Genomic DNA, 19904 nt, shown 5'->3' with positions numbered 1-19904 from the left:
ACAGTGAACCTGCCTGCAATAAATGAGCACCGGTGCGTAACAAGCACATGTGAATGCTACAGCAAGGTTCACAGAGGGCTAACCCTGGTCAGTACTGAAGCAGGGGTTTTCTTCTCAACCCCCTCTTAAAAAAAAGGGAAGAGAAGACAGACAAAATAAAGAAAAAGGGAAAAAGGAAAGATAGAAAACACAGGTCCCCCATCTACCTGCAGGGAGCCAGGCAGACAAGCTCAGTTGGAGGTGGTGAAGGGCGCGGATGCGTTATTGGTACTGGTAGCGGTGGCACCGGTCACTGCGAAGCCCGTGGGAGGAGCTATGGAGCTGTGGCTGGGCTGCAGGTCCTTGGGAATGCCACTGTGGGAGCTCAGCTGGTGCCCAAAGGCTGCGCTGAACTGAGGGAGCTGTTGCTTAGGGGAGGTGGAGCCCATGAGTTCAGCGGAGGCAGGACCCATGCCACTGAAACTGGTCTGCGGTAACCCCGGAAGCACACTGGAGCTGTTGGGGGTCACAGTGGCGAAGGCAGGCTGTGTGGTCTCTGAGTGCGAGGTGGTAGGTGGTGTGGACAGGGAGGTGGACAGGAGGTGTCCATCTGCACCAAGAAGGTTGCTAAACGGAGAGGGGTCCCCAAGATTGACAGGAAGATTTCCCCAGTGAGTTCTGGGGTTGACCACCCCGCTAAGTGGCACATCCAGCTGAGTTGGGAGCAAGTGCTGTGCCATCATGGGCATCTCTGCTGAGAAGGTAGCTGCCAAGTTATCACCAGAAAAGGATGTGGTGTGAGGGGATGTGATATGGTCACTGTAGGGAGACGGCACATGCTCGCTATCATAATGGCTTCCATGGGGTGAGGAGTGTGAATGGTCACTGCTGTATTGCTGTCGTGAGGTGATCAGGTCATCTGCCTTGCTCAGCAGCTGGGCAGGGTGGGGCCTCTGGGAGGCATGGCTGCCATCATGAAGTCCATGAAACTGTCCTGGGAAGGCTCTCTCCCCAAGGCCACTCTGGCTTATCAGAGTGGCAGAAGTAAGGCCAACGTTGGCTGGGGCTGAGAACTGCCCCTGGATCTGCCCTGCCAGGGGCGTAGGTGGGTTGGACAAGGTAGCAGAACGGAGCAAGTTCTCATCCAGCTCCAGACCGGAGAAATTATCATGTACTATACGCCCATTCAACAGCTCCCCCAGATCCGTGTTAACCTCTCGACTCAAGGACTGCATTCCTGGAGCTCCAGCACCTGTAGAGAACACCCCTATCGCTCTATCTGACAGCTCCTGAACTGGCACACCATCTGTCTGTGTAAGTACTCCAATGGTACTCAGGCACTCAAGAGAAGTTACAGCCTGTAGGGCCCGTTCCAGTTCTTCAGCCTCTTCTGTGGTCGGAAGAAGATCTCCATTTTTACCTGCAGAAACAGGGACACCAGCAGTTAGTGAGCTGCTCTCAGGTGAGCCTGGCACTGGCACTCAAAGGAGGCAGATGTGCAGACAGTTCACTACAGAGCTGCAGGGTATGATGCCCTTCCAGCATGGCTTGCAGTACACAGAAAGTATCATTTAACAGTGTTCACTAGCTAAGAATGGTAAGAAAACTGTAAAATTACACCTTCCTCTTCAATGGAAATCCCCCTCTCCCCCTTCTCTTCCACATACTACAATAGGAGATGCCTCTTAAATTTTCTAGACCTAAAGTAAAAATGCTTAAGTAAGATTTTCTTCAATGCTGCAATAACACACATAGTCCACAACCCCTCTTTCTACTTACCACATTACAGCTTGGACCTAAAATTTACACAGACAGTATAATTTAGGTTAATTTCAACTCAAACACAATCTGATGTCATGTTATATCAGAAAATGACCAAAGAAATCATGTACCTAACTCCAGGCTGTTCTAATTTCTTTGTTATATGTGATAGGTACTGAGCTGTAGAATGCAGAAATTCAGGCACATTTCTGATCAAAAGCTAGTTTCAAAAATGTATGTAAGGATTTTATTCTCACTGTCTTCTCTTTTTATCAAAGACCAACATTGACTGTGATTCCAGCCCCACACGATGGCAGAAAGATGCCATTACTGACAATACTCTTGATTAAACTGTAACACTGACAGGCAGTAAAAATGTAAAATGAATTATTAAAATACTAAACCAATTATGATTTTCAGAGCAGTAATTATATGAGCAAGCAGAGAACTATACACACAGCCTTCTTAAAGTCTGCTTTACTTCAGAGCTCACGAACAATACAGCAAATGCACAGTTCCTTCTCTAGAATTTATTACCTCTGTAATAAACTCCTCAAAACGCAGTTTAGAAACACTCACTTCTTCAGTTCACTGACTGTGCTCATGCTAGCATAAAATAAAATGGTACCTTCAAAGAAATCAAAATCTTGCAAGTCATCGGGCAGCCGCGGCAGGACATCAGAGAAGTCCTCCTGATTCAATTCCAAGTCATGTGGAATGTCTGTGATTTCATTGGCGATATCATCAGGCAGCTCATCGGCACTGAGCTCTGGTGTGGAGGGGCTCCTGAACAGAAAGGAACATTAGTCCCTTGTGCTCAACTCTGCTTCCTCCAAAGGACAACTATCAGTGCATATCCATTTATAATGGATGCCTCCCCATGTATTTTTTCCCCCATCATCTAGGAAAAGAATGCTTCTAGGAATTTCTTTAGGAAGCTTAAGCTTAGGCTATTCATTAATTACGTAAAAGGCAATGACAGGAGTGAGATATTTTACCCATCAAACCCAATCACTGCTCAAATCCAAAATGACCCACTCTAAAAGTTTTTTTCAACAATCACATGGAGATACAATTTCTAGCCCTGCTCCAGATGCTGCTCAGCACAGCAAAGTCACAGCTTGGTACAGTGCTCAGTGGCAATGCTCAAGCCAGCACTGGGAAGCTGGGCAGGAACAGCACTGACCGTATGTGGGGTATCTCTACTGGCAGTGAGACACTGGCAGGCATGGTGAGGTTCCCTTGGGGCACTGCAGGAGGAATGGGTTTCTGGGGCCGCCGGGGGCCTCGCCTTCTCTTCTTCTTGTGTTTTTTGGTAAGTGCAGGTGGTTTCGTTTTTTTCCTGGGTTTCCTCTGCTGCTGGTGCTGAACTTTACGGGAGCTGTCCCCTCTCAAGAAATTATCCTTTGGGAGCAAAACAATGGAAGCATATTAAGGACAAATATTACTTTCCTTGCTTTTTTCACCCTGGTCATTCCACAGATATGTGGAATGTAATATAGGAGGGACTGTTAACTTACACTCAGGCACAGTTTAAAAAACTGAGTTGTTTCCTTCCTCATTGACCCCAATGACAGAAATAACATAGACCAAATTATGAGGTATGGTAAATAGAAGATTGTGCAGTGTCACTTTAAAAATTATCATAGCAAACCCTAACTAAATAGTGCAAAACTGTAACCTTTAGCAGCACTCCTGTAAGTATTAAAGACAAAAGTGAGGTGGTGTTAATGTGGATAATGTGCAGCAGCTGAAGCCAGAATCCTCAAGTGCCCACTGACATAACAGAGGGACAGCACTGAGGAGACAGAATCAATACTGCTGGAGTAGGGTAAGGATGGGGGTAAACAATTATGGCCTCATTGCTTCTGAACAGCAATCTCTGACCCATTAAAAAATAAATCAAACCATCATCAGTCTTCAGTTACCATCATACCATCATACTGGGAATGGCAGAGAATTGTATTTGCAACAGAGGTAAACCTTGAGAGACATACTGAATATTGCCTAGAAGAGGGGTAAACCACATACATATCTGTGTAGCACAAACTCTCACACTGTAATCCAAAAAACTCTGTAATTCGTAACTATTGGAGAGGCTGGACAAAAACAGTAACAAAAAACTTTCAATAACCAAACAAAACAAAACAAAACAGGCAGTTTTACACCTAATTGAAGTGTAAGGACAAGAAACCTTGAAGAAGGGGCAGGACAGAAGTGGGCTTATGAATTATCCTAAAGGTTTTGCTCTGGAACATAGGAGGCATAAAAGGAGAGAAAAGGACATCAACTTCATTTCTCAGTTCTCTCAACTTGAGGTAGGCCACTGCTTTTCCTCTGGGATCCATGGATCCCTGAAGGAGGTTAAAGACAAATTCTAATAGTTACTAAAAGGTAAATAAAGTAGAAAACCATTATTTGCATCCTTGTAATTGCTTTCTACATTTCCTTCAGAAAATACTTTGGGCCCCATGTACCAAGGGTGCTTAAGATGCAGTGTTCTTAATACCACAATCATATTATATTCACATCCAAGGAACAGGAGTGAGCCCAAATAAAATGGCCACAGGATATCTCAAAATGATCTTCTGTATTTCAATTCAAGACAATAATCAAATTTCCTCCAGTGAAGGATATTCTCATGTACACTTTCCTATATCCTTAAAACTATGTAGAAGATTTTAACATACTTTACACTAACTGGGAACGTTTGGCAAGTTTTACCTTTTTAAGAAAAATAATAGTAAACAAGCTCTTAATTCATAAACTTGCTAGTTGTCAAGGAAAAGTTCATAGAAAGATTGGGGTTAAAACTTCTGATCATCCCAATACACAAATAAATACAATTTTGGCTTTGTACTTACCATTTTTTTGGCATGTTCTTCGCACAGAGGTGTCTGATGTGTAATGTCAAAAACTGGCACAGAGCACTGTTGACCATCTGCAAACTTGGCTGTGCAACTCGAGAAGAGCTGCTGAGAACGATTCAATAAGATATCTGTGCATTTTTGCATCAGGAATAACACAAGACAACGGTGGAGGAACGCCCTTTGATTTATCAATCTGATAAAGATCAGAGCCTTCAGCTCTATCTGTCCATAGATGCTACTTTTAATGAGTATCTTAACTTTGCTATTCAAGTTCAAAGCTAGGTAAGGCTCAAACCCAACTTTTAAAGTGAAAAAACTGCATTCATGCAGAATCTCTAATGATTTTATTACATACTGAGATAGTTTTATAAAAGCAGCCATTTCACTAATGAGTTCTTAGCAAAAAGAAGCCTTTTCCTGGAGTCTTAATCAATAGATCAATAGTAGCACTTGGAACAGTGTAGTCAACAGGACTATTTCCTTACAGACTAATGACAATCCATACTGAAACATTAAAGAAAGAGTATTTCTTAATTCAATCTTTTAAGGTACATTCTTGGCATTTATCTTTAGAGCACAGACAAAGAAGTTTCAAGATCCTTCCTGCTCCTCTGAAAAAAAGATGTGCAAGCAGACAGAAAGGTCAAGTAAATCCAAACGTAAGCTTGCTGAGATTTCCTTCAGAAAAATCCCTAGCAGGAGTAAAAATGTTTCCAGACTTACAGCAAATCAAACAGATATTTCATTGCATCTTTTTTCAAACAACATTAGAAGCATTCCTTGCATCTTGAACAGTTCTCAGACCTCAACATCACTACATATGCTCGTAAAAAGTTAAAACAAAAAAAAAGGACAAAGAAAATGAAAAACATGCAGAACAATCCGGACAGCAGACTTGGATGGATGGGTCAGTACCAAACAAAAAAATCCCATCAGAGTCATGAGGCAAATCCCAAACACAGCTGCACACCATGGTGCTCTCTCATAGAGGTTTTGAACTGCTTTCCAGACTGCTTTTAAGGGGTCTGCAAAAAAAATCAACCAATAAAAACAGGGCATCTGCAAAACAAAAAGATTGAAAAGGCGCTGCAGTCTGATGGCAACTGAACATACCAGCACTAGTCACTTTTAATACCAAAACTAAAAGCTTCAACAAAGGAGTCACTCCAACAAAAGCACCAACAATTCTTCAGCCAAAAACAAAAAAGACAAAGTCTGAAGAATTTTGAAGTATTACAGGTCATAAGTCTGCCTTTTTATAGTCTTCAGAACCAAAACTCATATCTAATGTGCTCTCTTCTTCCTGCAATCTTAAAGCATTGACTTTTAACATCCTTTTCAGGCTTTGCTTGAAATTCCAAGCGCAGGGAATCCTTCCTCATCTAGACTACAACATTCCGTGACTCCTTCTATTCAGCTTCTTTAAACAACACAAAGTATGATTTCCATCTTTCTAGTCAGTGTAAGCCACCTTTATACACCATGTATAAAAACCTGTTTCCATAAAACTGTCACAGGAAGTGGTCTATGTGAACCTACTAAGAGCTGTATGAAAGCCAAGAGGCTGAAAGCCAAATAGTTTGTACCAAGTCATTGTGAAGGATGATCATTTTGTAAAGGTTTCTTGCACACACTAAATACAGCTTACAAAGCAAAATGATGTTCCTATTAGAGATACCAGCAGCAAACTACTTATCTTCACTGTCTACAGACCCAAATCAGACAGCAAAATTAAAAGCAAAGTCATTGATGACACACCTCTTTGTGAAAACTTATTTGTCAATGCAAAATCTAACAAACAAACACACCTCCCCTAAAACAGAACAACTTCCCGAGTGCAACAAATGCCTGAGTGCAACTCCCAAACAGAGTTAAGAGGATACGCTGAAAACAGTGCCTGGTGAATGGAAGGGCCTTGTTAGTGCACTGCTCTCCCTTCGAAGTCCCACTGCAGGTTGTTGGTTCTGCATCTCTCTGCCTTGCTTGGCTTGTGCTGAAAAGAAAGCATAAAAGAGTTTAGAGACAATACCCCAGTCTCAGGTGGTTACTTAACACAATCATTATACTGAATGTGGCACAACAGGATGAAAAGTTGTAACACACGTGTGTGTGTGTATGTGTGTCATGATCCAGATGGGTGCACACTACTACCAGACTCTACACAGGGACAGAGAATAGATGTCAATGACAGGTGAAGGTGTGAGTATAGTAACAGGATTATTGCTTATTTCATGGGGCCTTAATTGTAATGAGAGGTGCTATGTGCTACTACCATGTAAGTATTACAACATCTTGCAACAGAGCCAAGGGCAGCAGTAGGTGAGTGTCAACATAGGTGACCCTCAAAATGAGGTCAGTCTTTAGAATTCAATGTATTGAGTATGCCTACATGGGAGTCAAGTGCACTTCCAAGCCTGTTCATAAATTAAAACATGCCGAGCATCCCCAGAGCTTACATGCAAGCATGTGCTCAGACAAACTTAGACTGAGCTCTGGAGTGGCAGAGCCTGAGCGTGCTCAACATGGATAAAAGCTCTCCTTCATAACGTGCTACAGCCCAATCCACCAGCAGTGCCCGGAGTCGGGCGCTTCCTCAGCACAGCCTCTATGCTTTGAGCCTGAGCTGCAAGCAGGCGACCAGACAGCAGTGTGGACGAGTATTCAAGCGTTACACAGCTTGCTTGGGGTTAGCCTGCTCTCCAGGCATGTGTCACCTTCATGGAGGTAAAGCTGGCGATTCCAGGGCTGACTTGCACCTCTGTACACGTTGTTTTCTAGGTTGACAAAAAGCTGTCTGTAGCCTGACTGTTTTCCTTCAGCCATTTCTGTCATCAACTGCACTTTGACTGAGCAAAGTTTTAGTTAGCAGTGTTACTCCTGTGAAAAATTTTGTATCTGAAAAGACTCTGTGGTTACTTAAATCGACCAGAGCAGTGATGACAGGCATAACTGGCTTTGCTGGTCTACCCAAAACAATGTAAACCTTTTTTTGCTTAATAAAAGGCAAAAATAATAGCGAAAAAACAGCAAGATCTTATCAGTTCAGGTGAAGTTTTGCTGTAGTTAAAGTTTGGAGAAATTTACACATTGTAAACTAGTAATGGACTTCTACATTACACCTCAGAGCAGCTCTTCAGCATCAGTCCACCTCCCCAACAATAAACCCTCCAACTGTCACAAACCACATCCCACTGTCCAGGAACAAAAGCATCCCATTAAACAGAATATACTCTCAGTACCTTGCTCCAACCTGCATCTCATACTATCTACTACACCCCACAGTCCCACATCCTGTAATGCAAAACCACAAAAGCAAAAGGATGCTTCTGATACCCCAGACATAACACCAGGGTTCAGACTTAGAGAGTTCCTGCACAAATATGAATCAACCAACTCTCCATATGCTGAGAGCTGGAGGGATGTTGACATTATCTAGAAAGAATTCCCACAGAAAGTAACCTTCAAAGTTGTTAGAAGTTATGTATTTTGTTGCCAATTTTCATTTAATGTTAGATTGAGTTAAATCTAACAAAAAGCATGAGCTTAAATTTGGTTTGCTGGGAAGAATTAAGAGGAGGTACAGACTTTTCAAATAAAGCTGTCTGAAAAACAGAATCTGAACTGAATCAGTGAATTACAGACCAGACTGCACACCTTCTACTGGCATAGCAAAATACCAGATATTTGAAGGAAACAAAAATACATAGATTAATTAATAAGAATAAAGTTTAGCAGGCCACTAACTTACTTTGTGAGATTTAAGAAACTGGGCCCAGATACTGCTGAACAAACCATGCACATTTTAAAACATAAAGCTGGAGAATGCCTGTCTTCATGGAAAACTCTGTATGCCATGTTTATTTTACTCCACTAACAGGCATTTATGCATCATGGTTTCTCTGCCTTGTGCACGATTACCAATTTCAGAGTTCATCATTTCAGCTGTTGGACGCTCAGCCCATCTCCACCCTGGCCCACCCCCAGGCTCCTGCAGTCCCAGGGCATGTCTAACCTGGTACAAGCACACGTAGCTCTCCGGAGCTCCTGTATGAGCTGCCCAGCGCGCTCCGGCTCTCTGCTGGCCGCCTGCAGCAAGGCTTTCCGGAGCGTGTGCCGGCATTTCTTCTGACGAGATTCTGCCCGCTCCAGGCGGCAGAGGTGCTTGTATTTCTGCTGAAAGTAAGTGCAAAGTCTGGTCACCCTGGAACTCCTGTCATCTGCATTGTCATCGTCGGACCTGAGGAAGGGAAAATAAAAACAAATAGGCTCAAAGTTACTACCTGTTTTTTTTCCCCGCGGAAGCTAATTTAATAGAATCGTTAAGCTGGCATCCATCTTCTAGGCACACAAACATCCAAATGCTGAAATCAGGCTGGAATGCCAGAGAAATAGTAAGAGCAGGATCCCTTTTAAATTCTAAAAGTATTTGCCCTTCTTAGTATGTCATTATTAGAGATTACATCAATTTATCATCTAGTCTGACACATTCAAATGTCTGGAGCCTGCTGTTCAAAAACAAATCTATACTGTTAACCTTTATTTACTGTAAATGTCTCAGCAAATGAGACCAATACTTAAAGTGCAATTAATGGAGAGGACAATGGTGGGGAATTGTGTGGTGGAAATTTATCGAGGAAAGATCATGCTGGAGAATATGGTCAAATTCTAACAAGAACCAAAACTGCTGACTTTTTCCAATTCCTTTTACTCTGCCAGTTGGTGTATTCCTTTTTAAACCAAAATACACACTAGCACAGCTAACAGCTGATACTGATTTCCCCTTGGTGCAGACTTGTAGTTGAGTTACAGTACAATAGTAGAGAAGAAATTCACGTATATCTCCTAAGATACAGAGGGAAAGATCAGACCAGGGCTAAGCAATGACCCGATGAAGGACTAATCCAACTCTCTGTTTGCTTAAGAAAGCCCTTTTCCATCTATCTTGGCTCTCAGAATGCCCAGGCACATATCAAGACCATCAAGCCATGTCAACACATTCAGTTAAACGAAGTAAAAGTCATGAAACAGAAAATCATCACTGGAACTTGTTAAAACAACAAGGTCCATGAGCTACCCAGAAGTTCTCCATAACGAGCACTAGTTTGCAGAATGAGTTTTTTGTTCATGGAGTGACAAAATACATGTGCTGAATCTAAACTGAACAGGGTCTGCTTTGCTTTTCCTGTAAGTTTTCCCTTACAGAACAGAGAAACCTTTTGCTAACTTTCCTATCTATAACACAAAGAAAGCACAGGGGAAAGAAGAGAAATCCAAACAAATGAAGCAAATCAAAAGCTTGCAATGTTCAGAGCCATGGTACTGAATGAGCTGACACCCAAACCCACACACAGCAAAGGAGGCCACAGCTGAGACGGAAGAGATGCGAAATACCAGCCATGGTATTTACTAAATAAAGTACAATCCAGAAATGCAGACAGCAGATCTGTCCCTGAAAGGCAGTATGATGAAGACCTACTTTATTTTCTGGAAACTCTGACTCTATTTACACACAGGACAAATGGAAGAGACTGCAACCATTTCCACTAAGGCTTTCCATGAAAACTCCACAGCAGCAAATGCTGCCTTTGACACAAATGCATGCTTTAATGAAGTGTTATGTAAAGTCAACCAAACTATGCTTTTTATCTATTAAAACAGATTACAACTTATTTTTTAGAAGCATAAATTACAAGTAATTAACCTCTGCAATTACATGCTTAGCAGCAAATGTAACCTGTTAAAAATATTTCACATATGTAAAGTTAAGAATATTTTTACCTTGAAAATTAAAAGAAAATACACTTTTAAGATTTCTTAGGAGAGAATGCTTACTGGGAAAAACTAGCTGTTTAGAAAAAAATAACTGTGGGCTATTTAAAATAGATTTCCCTTTTTCTAATGTCTTTATAAAACATGAATACATAGATAGTATATATATTTATAGGTAGGTATAAAATCTTAAATATTTTGTTACTGCTCTGGGCCAAAACTTTTAAACAAAGTTATTGATTTAATTTTAAATATGATTAAAAATTAATCTTAAGAAAAGAGCATTCCTTAGGGGAAAGAAGTGTTTCTTTTGGGTGGAAAGAGTGTTTTTTAATGTACATTTCTCTATATTTGAGACTTTTTGCTTCTCTCACATTGAAAGAATCAGAAAAAATGTCATTGTATCCTAAAATATTTTTGATCTTTAGTTTATGAGATCATTTTTTAAAAGTAGCTGAAGACATATATCAAAGGTATAGAAAGAAAACATGTCTGCAGCGGGCAAGGGCTTATTTTGTGCCAAACAGTTTCTAAAAGCCTGTTCAGAACTTTGTTCCCAGGCCAGTAAGATTAGCCAAAACATTTATACGTTCAAAGAAACCGAAAAATATCAAAATAAAACCTCCTCTTTTTTTTTTTTTTAGTAGGCAAGTAATGAAAATGAAAGATACTTTTATTGTTGTTCTTTCATAAACAAGTTTGCCAAATTCTATTTAGTTTATTCTCCTAAGCCACATATAGAACTTCTGAAGTTCAACTTAATGTGTGGCATTTCATTTTTACAAAGATTTCTGAAAGTGCACACGAGCCATTTGATAATCCAAAATGCTTCTTCCCAACCCTTCCCTTTCAGAGTTTCTTATGGAAACATCAGGGGGATTATTGCTCAGTGTTCATGAAGAAAACAAAGATAGCACGAAGCAGCAGAAAGGAAAAGCAAAAGGGTAGCATGAGCAACCAGGCACCACCAGGGATCGAGGAGAACATGCTCTCTATTCTTAGACCCCCCAGCAACTGTATTTCAAATCCCTCCTCACAGAGTTTTGAAGAACATTCCCATCTTTCTTCTAGTTATTCTAGTTATTGGGAGTTATTAAATCTAACTTTTGACAACACAGTGTTGATATTTGATGCTTTGAGCGAGCTGGTATCAGGAGGGACTCACACTCCTTTTTCAAACTTGCTACTTGAAATGTTTGCTTTATCTATATTTCAGCGTAGGAAGTGAAAAATACTTTGTTATAAAGTCATTTGTTTTCCAGTACTTTCTAAGATACCAGACGCAGTAATCAAATTATCTCGGGAAAGCTTCAGTAATCTGCAGCAGGGAACAGCCCCTGCTTTCTCTCCAAATTGCTGCTCCAACAAGGGATTCCTCCCACCCCAGCAACCTTCTCTGCCAGCATCCAGCCTGCACTGTGCCCACTGCCAGCTCCTGTGCTATTTGAACTCAAACATTTGTGCCTGCCTCGAAGCACTGCATCCTGAAATCCTGGGAGCATAGGAACACAATTTTTCAAAATTAAAGCACAGAATAATAAAAGCAAACATCTGGCCTGCGTTTCCACAGATGATTGCAACAATATGAATTTTACAGATTAAAAGGCCAGAAGGCAAGTGAACCAAAAAATGTATTACTGTTGTCATGGTTTAACCCCATCCAGCAATTAAGTACTACAGTGCTGCATGCTCCCTCTCCCTGCTCCCAGCAGTGGGACGGGGAGTGGAATCAGAAAAAAAATGCCTTGTGGGGTGAGCTAAGAATAGCTTATTAATGGAAACAAAGTAAAATATACTGCTACTATTTATTGTAACAAAAAAAAAAAAAGAAAAATAAACACCAAGAAAAACAAGTGATGCCCTATACAGCTGCTCACCACCCAGTGACTGATACTTTAAGCCCACCTTGAGCAGCAATCGGCTTCTCTCAGGCAGCTGCCCCCAGTTTATGCATTGGCCATGATGCTCTAGGCTGTGGAGAATCCCCTTGGCCAGGTCAGGTCAGCTGTCCAGCTCTGCTCCCCATGGCTTCTGGTGCAGCCCCTCTGGCAGAGCACAGGGAACTGAAGTGTCCTTGACTTAGGCTGAGCACTACTTAGAGCAACCAAACCATCAGAGCGTTATCAACGCTGTTCTCATATTGAACCCAAAACACAGCACTGAGCCAGCTACTAAGAACAAAATGAGCACTACCCCAGCCAAAACCAGGACACTGTTAAGATATTAATTTTAAACAAATCTGGTGAATTTCTGAGAGTTTAAGAGCAGCTAGAGTATCCCACAAGAAGTTCAACAGAAAGTTAGAGATTTCTGCCAGAATCACACAAGGAGAAATGCTGAGAACCAGCTGTCCAGTAATGCAGAAATTAACTGTTCACTTTCTTTCAATAGTCTGTTCTGAGAAGCATTCCTCCCACTGTATTCCATGGAGTCAAAAGGAACAGGACAGAACAGAGTCAGCTGGTACGGACCACAAGCTAAGACACAAATTAATGGAGAAAAAAGAGCTTTCATTTTACTATGAAAACCAGCAAGTAAATCCCGTAAGTTTAGTTACGTGATTTCAAAAACCACAGGTTTTGGGGAAATAATCTCCATTAGTTTTCGGGTAAAGTAAGTCCCCAAAATTCAGAGTTGTAAGAAGTCACTGGCTGACTTTAGGAGTCACCAGTCTGCACTGACAGAGTAGCAAGACAGAGTCATTTTGACAAATCAAATCTCCCCAGAAACAGCCTGAAATAATTCATCTTCAGCAGCAGACAGACCACATGGCAGAATTGTCAAAGTGAAACATTTCAGATAATAAAAATCTCTACAGAAGTTTGCAGAATAGGAACTAAAGTTTTAGAAGGCTGACATCAAGTCAATGCTTATCCAAAATCAAAACTAGTAAAGTTGCTGAAGAGCTAAGCTGATGGAAGTACAAAAGCAGTCAGTTGCATACAAAAATTTATCCATCATGGATAGTTAAGACAGCATTTAACTGAGGTGCATAAAATGCTAGAATGGAACAGAAAATGTCAAGACAGGGTATTATTTTCTCTCAGTGTGTGAAAAGAGTAGGTAGAATCCAAAGGAAGCTAAGACAAAACACACAGAGATGACCTTTATAAGTTGACCAAAAAAATAGGGATCTATGGTAGAATCATATCAAATGTCAAAGAGAGAAGAGTGGAAGGGAAGTTATTTAACAGATATATCTGCTGTGGAAAGTTATGTATGATTTATAGTCTGACAGTCTGTTCATGTTTACCCAAAACACTTTATTTAAAAGTTGCCTTTTAAGCTAAAAGTAATGTTTATGAAAGCTCACTCTGTAACTACTGATGCCCTAAAAAACAACAGTCATTCATAACAAAAAACCCCCTTTATTTTAAAAAAGTGAAGTCTACACACTGCTTAATAGCTTTGATTCACTGACGGTTCTCAGTATTTAGCATCCTGGCATGTGTCCTGATGACAGAGATACAGCTTTGTTTGTTTGTTCACCTTGAGGACACTCTTCAGAGATGGCAGGAAATTCTAGAAAGTTTCAGAATTACCACGTAACAACAAAATAAGGTTTCATTAACACCATTACTCTAAGTGTGATATTTAAAAATTTAAAAAATAGAAGAAAGTTGTAGTATCAAAAAGTCCAGTTGCATAGTGAATGAGAGTCATGTTACAGAAACTATATTCAAATTTCATTGAGACCCCAATTTCTTTGTTAACAATATATGACAATTTTGTTACAATACTACAGTTAGGATGCTTTGTTTTAACTGTGCATCTTAAAATTTACATTAATAGACGTATATTATCATATCCTGCTGTAGGTTTAGATTTGTGACATAGCAGTTTATGGAGAACATCATAAGCTTTTCTGCACCAGGAGCTAATTCCTGCTCTACTTATCTTTTTGGTTACATCACTTCCTTTCAATGCTCAGAAGTACTAACAGAGGTTTATTCAACACTTAATTACGAACAGAAATACCATGGCCTTTACAAAAGCACATTAAAACAATAGCTGGCATAATTATCATAAGAATTCATGAGTAAAATGTAACGAGTTTACCAACAAAGTTATTCACTAACAGTAAGAAAGACAAGAAACCAATAGCAACTCCATTTGATTCTAATTCAGGACCTCCAATCCTCAAGCCACACAAGTTCATGGATAAATCCCACTAAACTCAATTAAATTTAGGCAAACAAGCTTAAATCCTTTCCTGATGCATCCTTCTGATAGCAGACTGCACAAAGGTCTCTAAGTTAGCTGGAAACTGGGACAGAAGGCGACAAGCTGTTCCATAGCTCTTACAAACAAATGACTTCAAACAATCCTTTGTTTCAGCAAAATACTTGAACAAGTGCTTAGGTTCCACTGACTCCACTTGAAGTGAAGCTCACATTTACATGATTTATTCCATCAAGGCCAGCATGAATACCAAAGAATCATACTCACTCAGGTCTCTCATAGCCGAGGCTTTCTCGGATAGACCACGCAACCTGGTAAGGGGAGGTTTGCTCTGAATCCTCCAACTCTTCTCCACTGTCTTCAGACCAATCCAGTCCTAAGGGAATTGAAAACAAGGAAGCTGCATGAAAAGAACATCCATCCACCTTATATAAGCCTCTGAGCAACCTCTGACACAAAAGATGAATGTATAGCATAGTTGCAAGCATAATTACGTTTGATTAAATCGTGCATTATTTTCAATTATACAGGAAAACCTATAGCAACATCTCCTATAGTGTGCAAACAGCATGCACTGATTTTTGTCATAATTGAGTTTTCTTTTTAAAATCCTTACTGGCTTCTTTATCCATAAACAGTGGAAGAAAAATCACCAGCTTTCTTACCCACAGAGAAATACTACAGTTTTCATAACCAAGTACGAGGTAAGAGAGAAGTCCCTGTCATGAAGAACTGACTACTTGGTGAACTTTAATACCATATGATCTAAATAGGCCAGTTTCATTTCTGTTTATATTCCAACCCCTTCTCTGTGCCAAAACATAGAAGAACATGAAAACCGTAAGACACAGCAGCATGGACAGAGATAGATACACAGCTAGGCAGGATGTTCCTCTGCTCAGTCCAAATGCACATATTAGCATGAAGAGAGAGCATCAGGGAGAGACACCCTCCTGCACTTGAACCAAGCAGCACTTTTCACTTAATGATGATGCAGTATGATCAACTTACTGTGTACTCCAGCAGCCTCAGTTAGTCAATCTACACACAGCTGTTGAACAGGACAGCCAGAAAGAGGCCAGTAAGTTCTCAGGTGGAACATTTTATCTGGAACTTCATCTTTGGTAGTTTTACCTACTCTCTTTCCCATATCCAGTGAACTTCTTGGCACTTTCTTGTAGCAGATAGGATAAAATCCCATTGCTGCATTTACAAGCCACCATTATTTCTTTTTTCATTTTCTTATGTGCTCCTTGAAAATGGATAGAGTTAAGGAGCATTTAATTTTTCCTAAAACTAAACTAAACAACTATATGTGAGATGATTCCGAAGTCAGATGCTTTGAATTTGGGAAATACATCAGTACTTGGTCACATATTTTCAGAGTTAGACACACACACACACACACACACACACACACATATGCTTGGAATACAGTCATCAAGTAAATCTTCATCATATAACCAGCACCTTAACATGAGCCACAAATATCAGAAAGCCAAATTTTCAGGAACTTCAGCATCCTAAAAAATATATATTTTGTTTTTAAGACATACATTTAAACTAAATTAAGATACCTTAAGACTTTTTTTAAATGTTAAAATTGTACTTTCAATTTAAATATTTCTTTTTCCTCTTGCCCCTTCCATAAAGAAATGAAAAAACAATTTAATCATTCCATAAAGATGCCCACAATTGACAACCACATAGTAAACTGTTTACCCAAAGTTTAAAAACAAAATCAGAAGATGTGCTGTTTTGCTTCCACTAGGCACTGCAGAAATGAAGGAATAAAATCTAATCCAGATTCAGCTATATTTTCACTGAAGACTGCAGTTACATTAATATCCAATTGCATGGCTCTGATGTTGGTACACACAAAACTGGCTTAATCTTTCAAAAGATTCTGTGCAGTCATCTCTAGTGCTGCTCAAGCATAGAAAAGAAATCCTGAAATACTCTGAACTGGCATAACTAGTCTTTGATATCAAGGCTTATAACGAATAAATAACAAATATATTTTCCAGTCTCACATAATTAATATGTAAATTCCTTTACTTTGTCAAATATAAACTGTTCTTGATGCATCCACATACAGTTATGCACCTACCTAACTGTACATGCATAGTTCTAACTGGTTTTTATTTTTACTATGCCTCTTTTTTAGGAAAACCTATTCTCTTCTCCACATGATAATGCAAAACATTAAGCACAGAAAGAAATCTTTCTATAGTCTTTCAAAACACAGGTCACTTTCTAAGTTATTGAGGTCTGTGACACCCAGAAATGCCTCTGGAGCTGCCATTCCTCTAAAGACCTGCACTATATATAGGAGCATCAAAGCTGTTTTCTGAAGAACAATTTCCTTTGGAGACATTCTATGGGATGCTAATTATCTTCTGAACAAATAGTCAAACTATCCCAAGAGTGCCAAAGGGCAGATTTTAACAGCAAATTAAGAAAAGGTTAATTGAAATAGCAAGAATTACAGATGTTTGCAATTAAGTAAGACATTACATGGGGAATGTCCAGATTTATTTGAAGTCTTTTCTTATTTTAAACAATCATAAATGGTGTTTTAGTCTTATATCATACAGACTCATATTTCCTTTTCCCTGTCAGTATTTTACTTGTTAGAAAAGTACAACCTAAAACTAAGCAGAAAAGTAACTTTGGAGGGTGAGGAAGACAAAAAGGACAGAAAAGTGTGCCTAGGTCTATATTCACAATCAGACAAATAAGCCACAAGGTCAGTTGCCTTTTCAAAGCTTTACAGAGCACTGCTACCATAGCACCAATTTGGTTATTATTGCTTACATTTTCACACGCAGCTATTAATTGTTATGATTTCTAGATAATATGTAATGGGAAGACTATTTCTGCACTGGCATGCAGACAAAACTCCACCCTTCCAGCCACCTCCTGTAACAGCACTACTCTCCTGCAGTGGTCTTTTCCTTGTGTTCATCCAAATTGTATACATAACTAGGGACCAGTCAAGAAAAATTCTCACATGTTCCAATTTTCCAATCAGGTCAACTGGAAATTTCAATCTGCAGAGATTGATGGGTCAAATGGCCAAACTTTTACATATATTCATTTTGTCACATGCACTTGTCACACATCTAATGTTCAATCTAACTTTGTCCACTCATGTAGATACAGCTAGTGTCACCTTTACTACTCAAGTTGCAAACATTCTATATGAGGTCTTTATAATCCAAACAATGTTTTCTACACCTCAGTTTGATTTCTCAAATGGTTAATAGAACATTAAGAAGAATAAGCAACCAAAATGCTATAAATCATTTGTGATGGGTTCGGGCATTCCCTTCGTAGAGAACTGGGCTAAAGAAAATGCCAAGCGGTTACCTAGCTCAGGGTTGTTTTGTAAGGACCACACAGGAATGCAGGACAGGGCCAGGAAGCCTTTCCCCTTTAGTCTTTTTGTTTCAGGTTACAAAATACAGCTGCAGCACACCTATTAGCAACTCACCTAAATGAGGAAACAGATCAGTGTCCAGCTGCTGTTTTCGAGTGCACAGTTTCACCAGTCTCTGTAGCCGGCTCATGCAGGACGAGTGCGGAGAGAAGGCTGTGGCTTTCATGAGGACCCGGTCAGTCCTTGGCGGGTCTGTGACAGGAGCCCTGACGGGTGGCAGGACAGGCAGAGGTCTCTTGTTAGACAACTGCCGCGCTTGTGCTATAGTGTGTGTGGTGGGTGCCACTCCCTGCATTGGTAGGCTGGTGTTCAGAGGTTGAGGTGACTTGCAGACTATGCCCTGCGGTAGCCCTGTCGGCTTTAACGAAGCTGATGAAGGTGGCAGATGGGAGTGCTGCTGCTGCAGAGGCTGCTGCTGCAAAGGTGCAGGAATGGGGCTAAAGTGCTCTTGGCGAACTTTTAAAATCTCTGTCTCTCTCTGGCGCTGCCGGTTTTGAGCCAACTTGCTCTGCAACTTTTTCTTCACTGTTGCCCCTTTCTTTAGGTCATCATCCTCCTCATTGAAAGCAAAGGGGTCTTCTAATTCTGCCTCCAGGTAGTGGAGAGGAAGCCTTGCCCCTGGAGGGGAGAGGGACATCCCATCCAGTCCATTGGGCATCTTCAAGGCCAGGCTGGGCACTGTCAGACTGAAGGCCATAGCATCCATCTGATGCCTGGCCTTTACCTCCTCTATGGGATCATTCTTTTTCTTCCTCTCCTTTTTCGGTATAAAGCCAAGTACCTGCAGGTGGCTGTTGCAGTACCTTTGAAAAGTAAAAGCTGTCAGTTATTAACTAAACTTTCATAAGTAAAATCTGAAGACAAGACATCGCTTAAGGGAAACCCACACACACATCTCAAGCAAATATAAATTTGAAACACCAGAAATTTTGTAAGTGTACACAACTGCTTCTAATACAACAGATAACTGTGGTGATCATTTCAAAACCTCCTAAGAAAAAGTACATTGAAGACTACTTTCTTTCATTTGCCTTGCAGTGCAAGTAGTTAACATTTTCATCATTTTCACCATTATTATTATGAGTACCACTGTAGTAGGGAGCAGTTTCTTACAAGGACAATCTCAGTGGATATCTGCTGTGAAGGGTCACTATTTCCACTTAATGAACAAGTACCATAAATACTTAAAATTCTGTTTTAGTAGTTTAACATGATGAATTTTGAAGCCAGAGGATTAGCCTCTGGCTAATGTTATTCAAATAAAAATCTAGTTTAAAACAAATTCTCTGGTGCTAGAAAGCATTTACACAATGCCAGGAATACATATACATACAATCCACAAACATGGATTTTAAGTTCTTCTAATATGAGAAACCTTCAAAGTCATGCTATTAAAAAAAAAAAAAGAAAGCAAAACAGTCTTTGAAAATTTGTCACGAAAGTTAAAATAATTATAATTTATGCCACAGATAACATACTTAAAAAGTAAGCAATTAACTTTTGCCTGACTGGAACAAGCATGTGATAGAAATTTAGGAACCATGATCTGATCCTTTTCCTGGATGTCACAGGCTGGCATTCCTGCCTCTGCAGAACCCACCAACCCTACAGAATCCCATCTATAACTTCCAGCTTATAGATGACCAAAATACAAGGAAAGAGTGTCCATCAAGGTATTTATGGACAAGATAATGAAATGTCCATGAGGGTATTCTTTAAAATCTGATCAGTATGAATCTGGGAACAGTAAGTTTTATTGCACAAATAGGTTAAAATTATATTATTTCTGATCTTCATGGCGAAAAAAAGGCAGAAAAGCCCAAAACAGCCCCCCCAAAAGGTTTAGCACTTCAGTTTAGTCACTTTCAACTTGTCAACCCATTTCTAAAGAAACAGTATGT

General features: G+C 40.1%; 1 protein-coding gene across 6 annotated transcripts in view; it reads right to left on the bottom strand.

Annotated features, from left to right (window-relative positions):
• INO80D (INO80 complex subunit D) overlaps positions 1-19904 on the bottom strand; it is a 45450-nt gene that overhangs the window by 11668 nt on the left and 13878 nt on the right. For all 6 annotated transcript variants that reach the window (XR_014853443.1, XM_085066233.1, XM_085066235.1 and 3 more), the window contains 8 exons: positions 18058-18806; positions 14829-14937; positions 8623-8847; positions 6494-6603; positions 4605-4738; positions 2927-3144; positions 2369-2526; positions 207-1399 (listed from right to left, as the gene is read on the bottom strand). Coding sequence is in view for 5 of the 6 variants with exons in the window: in XM_085066233.1 (XP_084922359.1) it covers positions 231-1399; positions 2369-2526; positions 2927-3144; positions 4605-4738; positions 6494-6603; positions 8623-8847; positions 14829-14937; positions 18058-18806 (2872 nt within the window). In the remaining variant the exon portion in view is untranslated. The remainder of the gene's footprint in view (positions 1-206; positions 1400-2368; positions 2527-2926; positions 3145-4604; positions 4739-6493; positions 6604-8622; positions 8848-14828; positions 14938-18057; positions 18807-19904) is intronic.

The sequence above is a fragment of the Lichenostomus cassidix genome, chromosome 7 (genome assembly GCF_008360975.1).
Source record: "Lichenostomus cassidix isolate B80296 chromosome 7, HeHo_3.0, whole genome shotgun sequence".
Taxonomy (NCBI): Eukaryota; Metazoa; Chordata; class Aves; order Passeriformes; family Meliphagidae; genus Lichenostomus; species Lichenostomus cassidix.
This window is presented reverse-complemented; position numbering and strand designations above follow the sequence as displayed.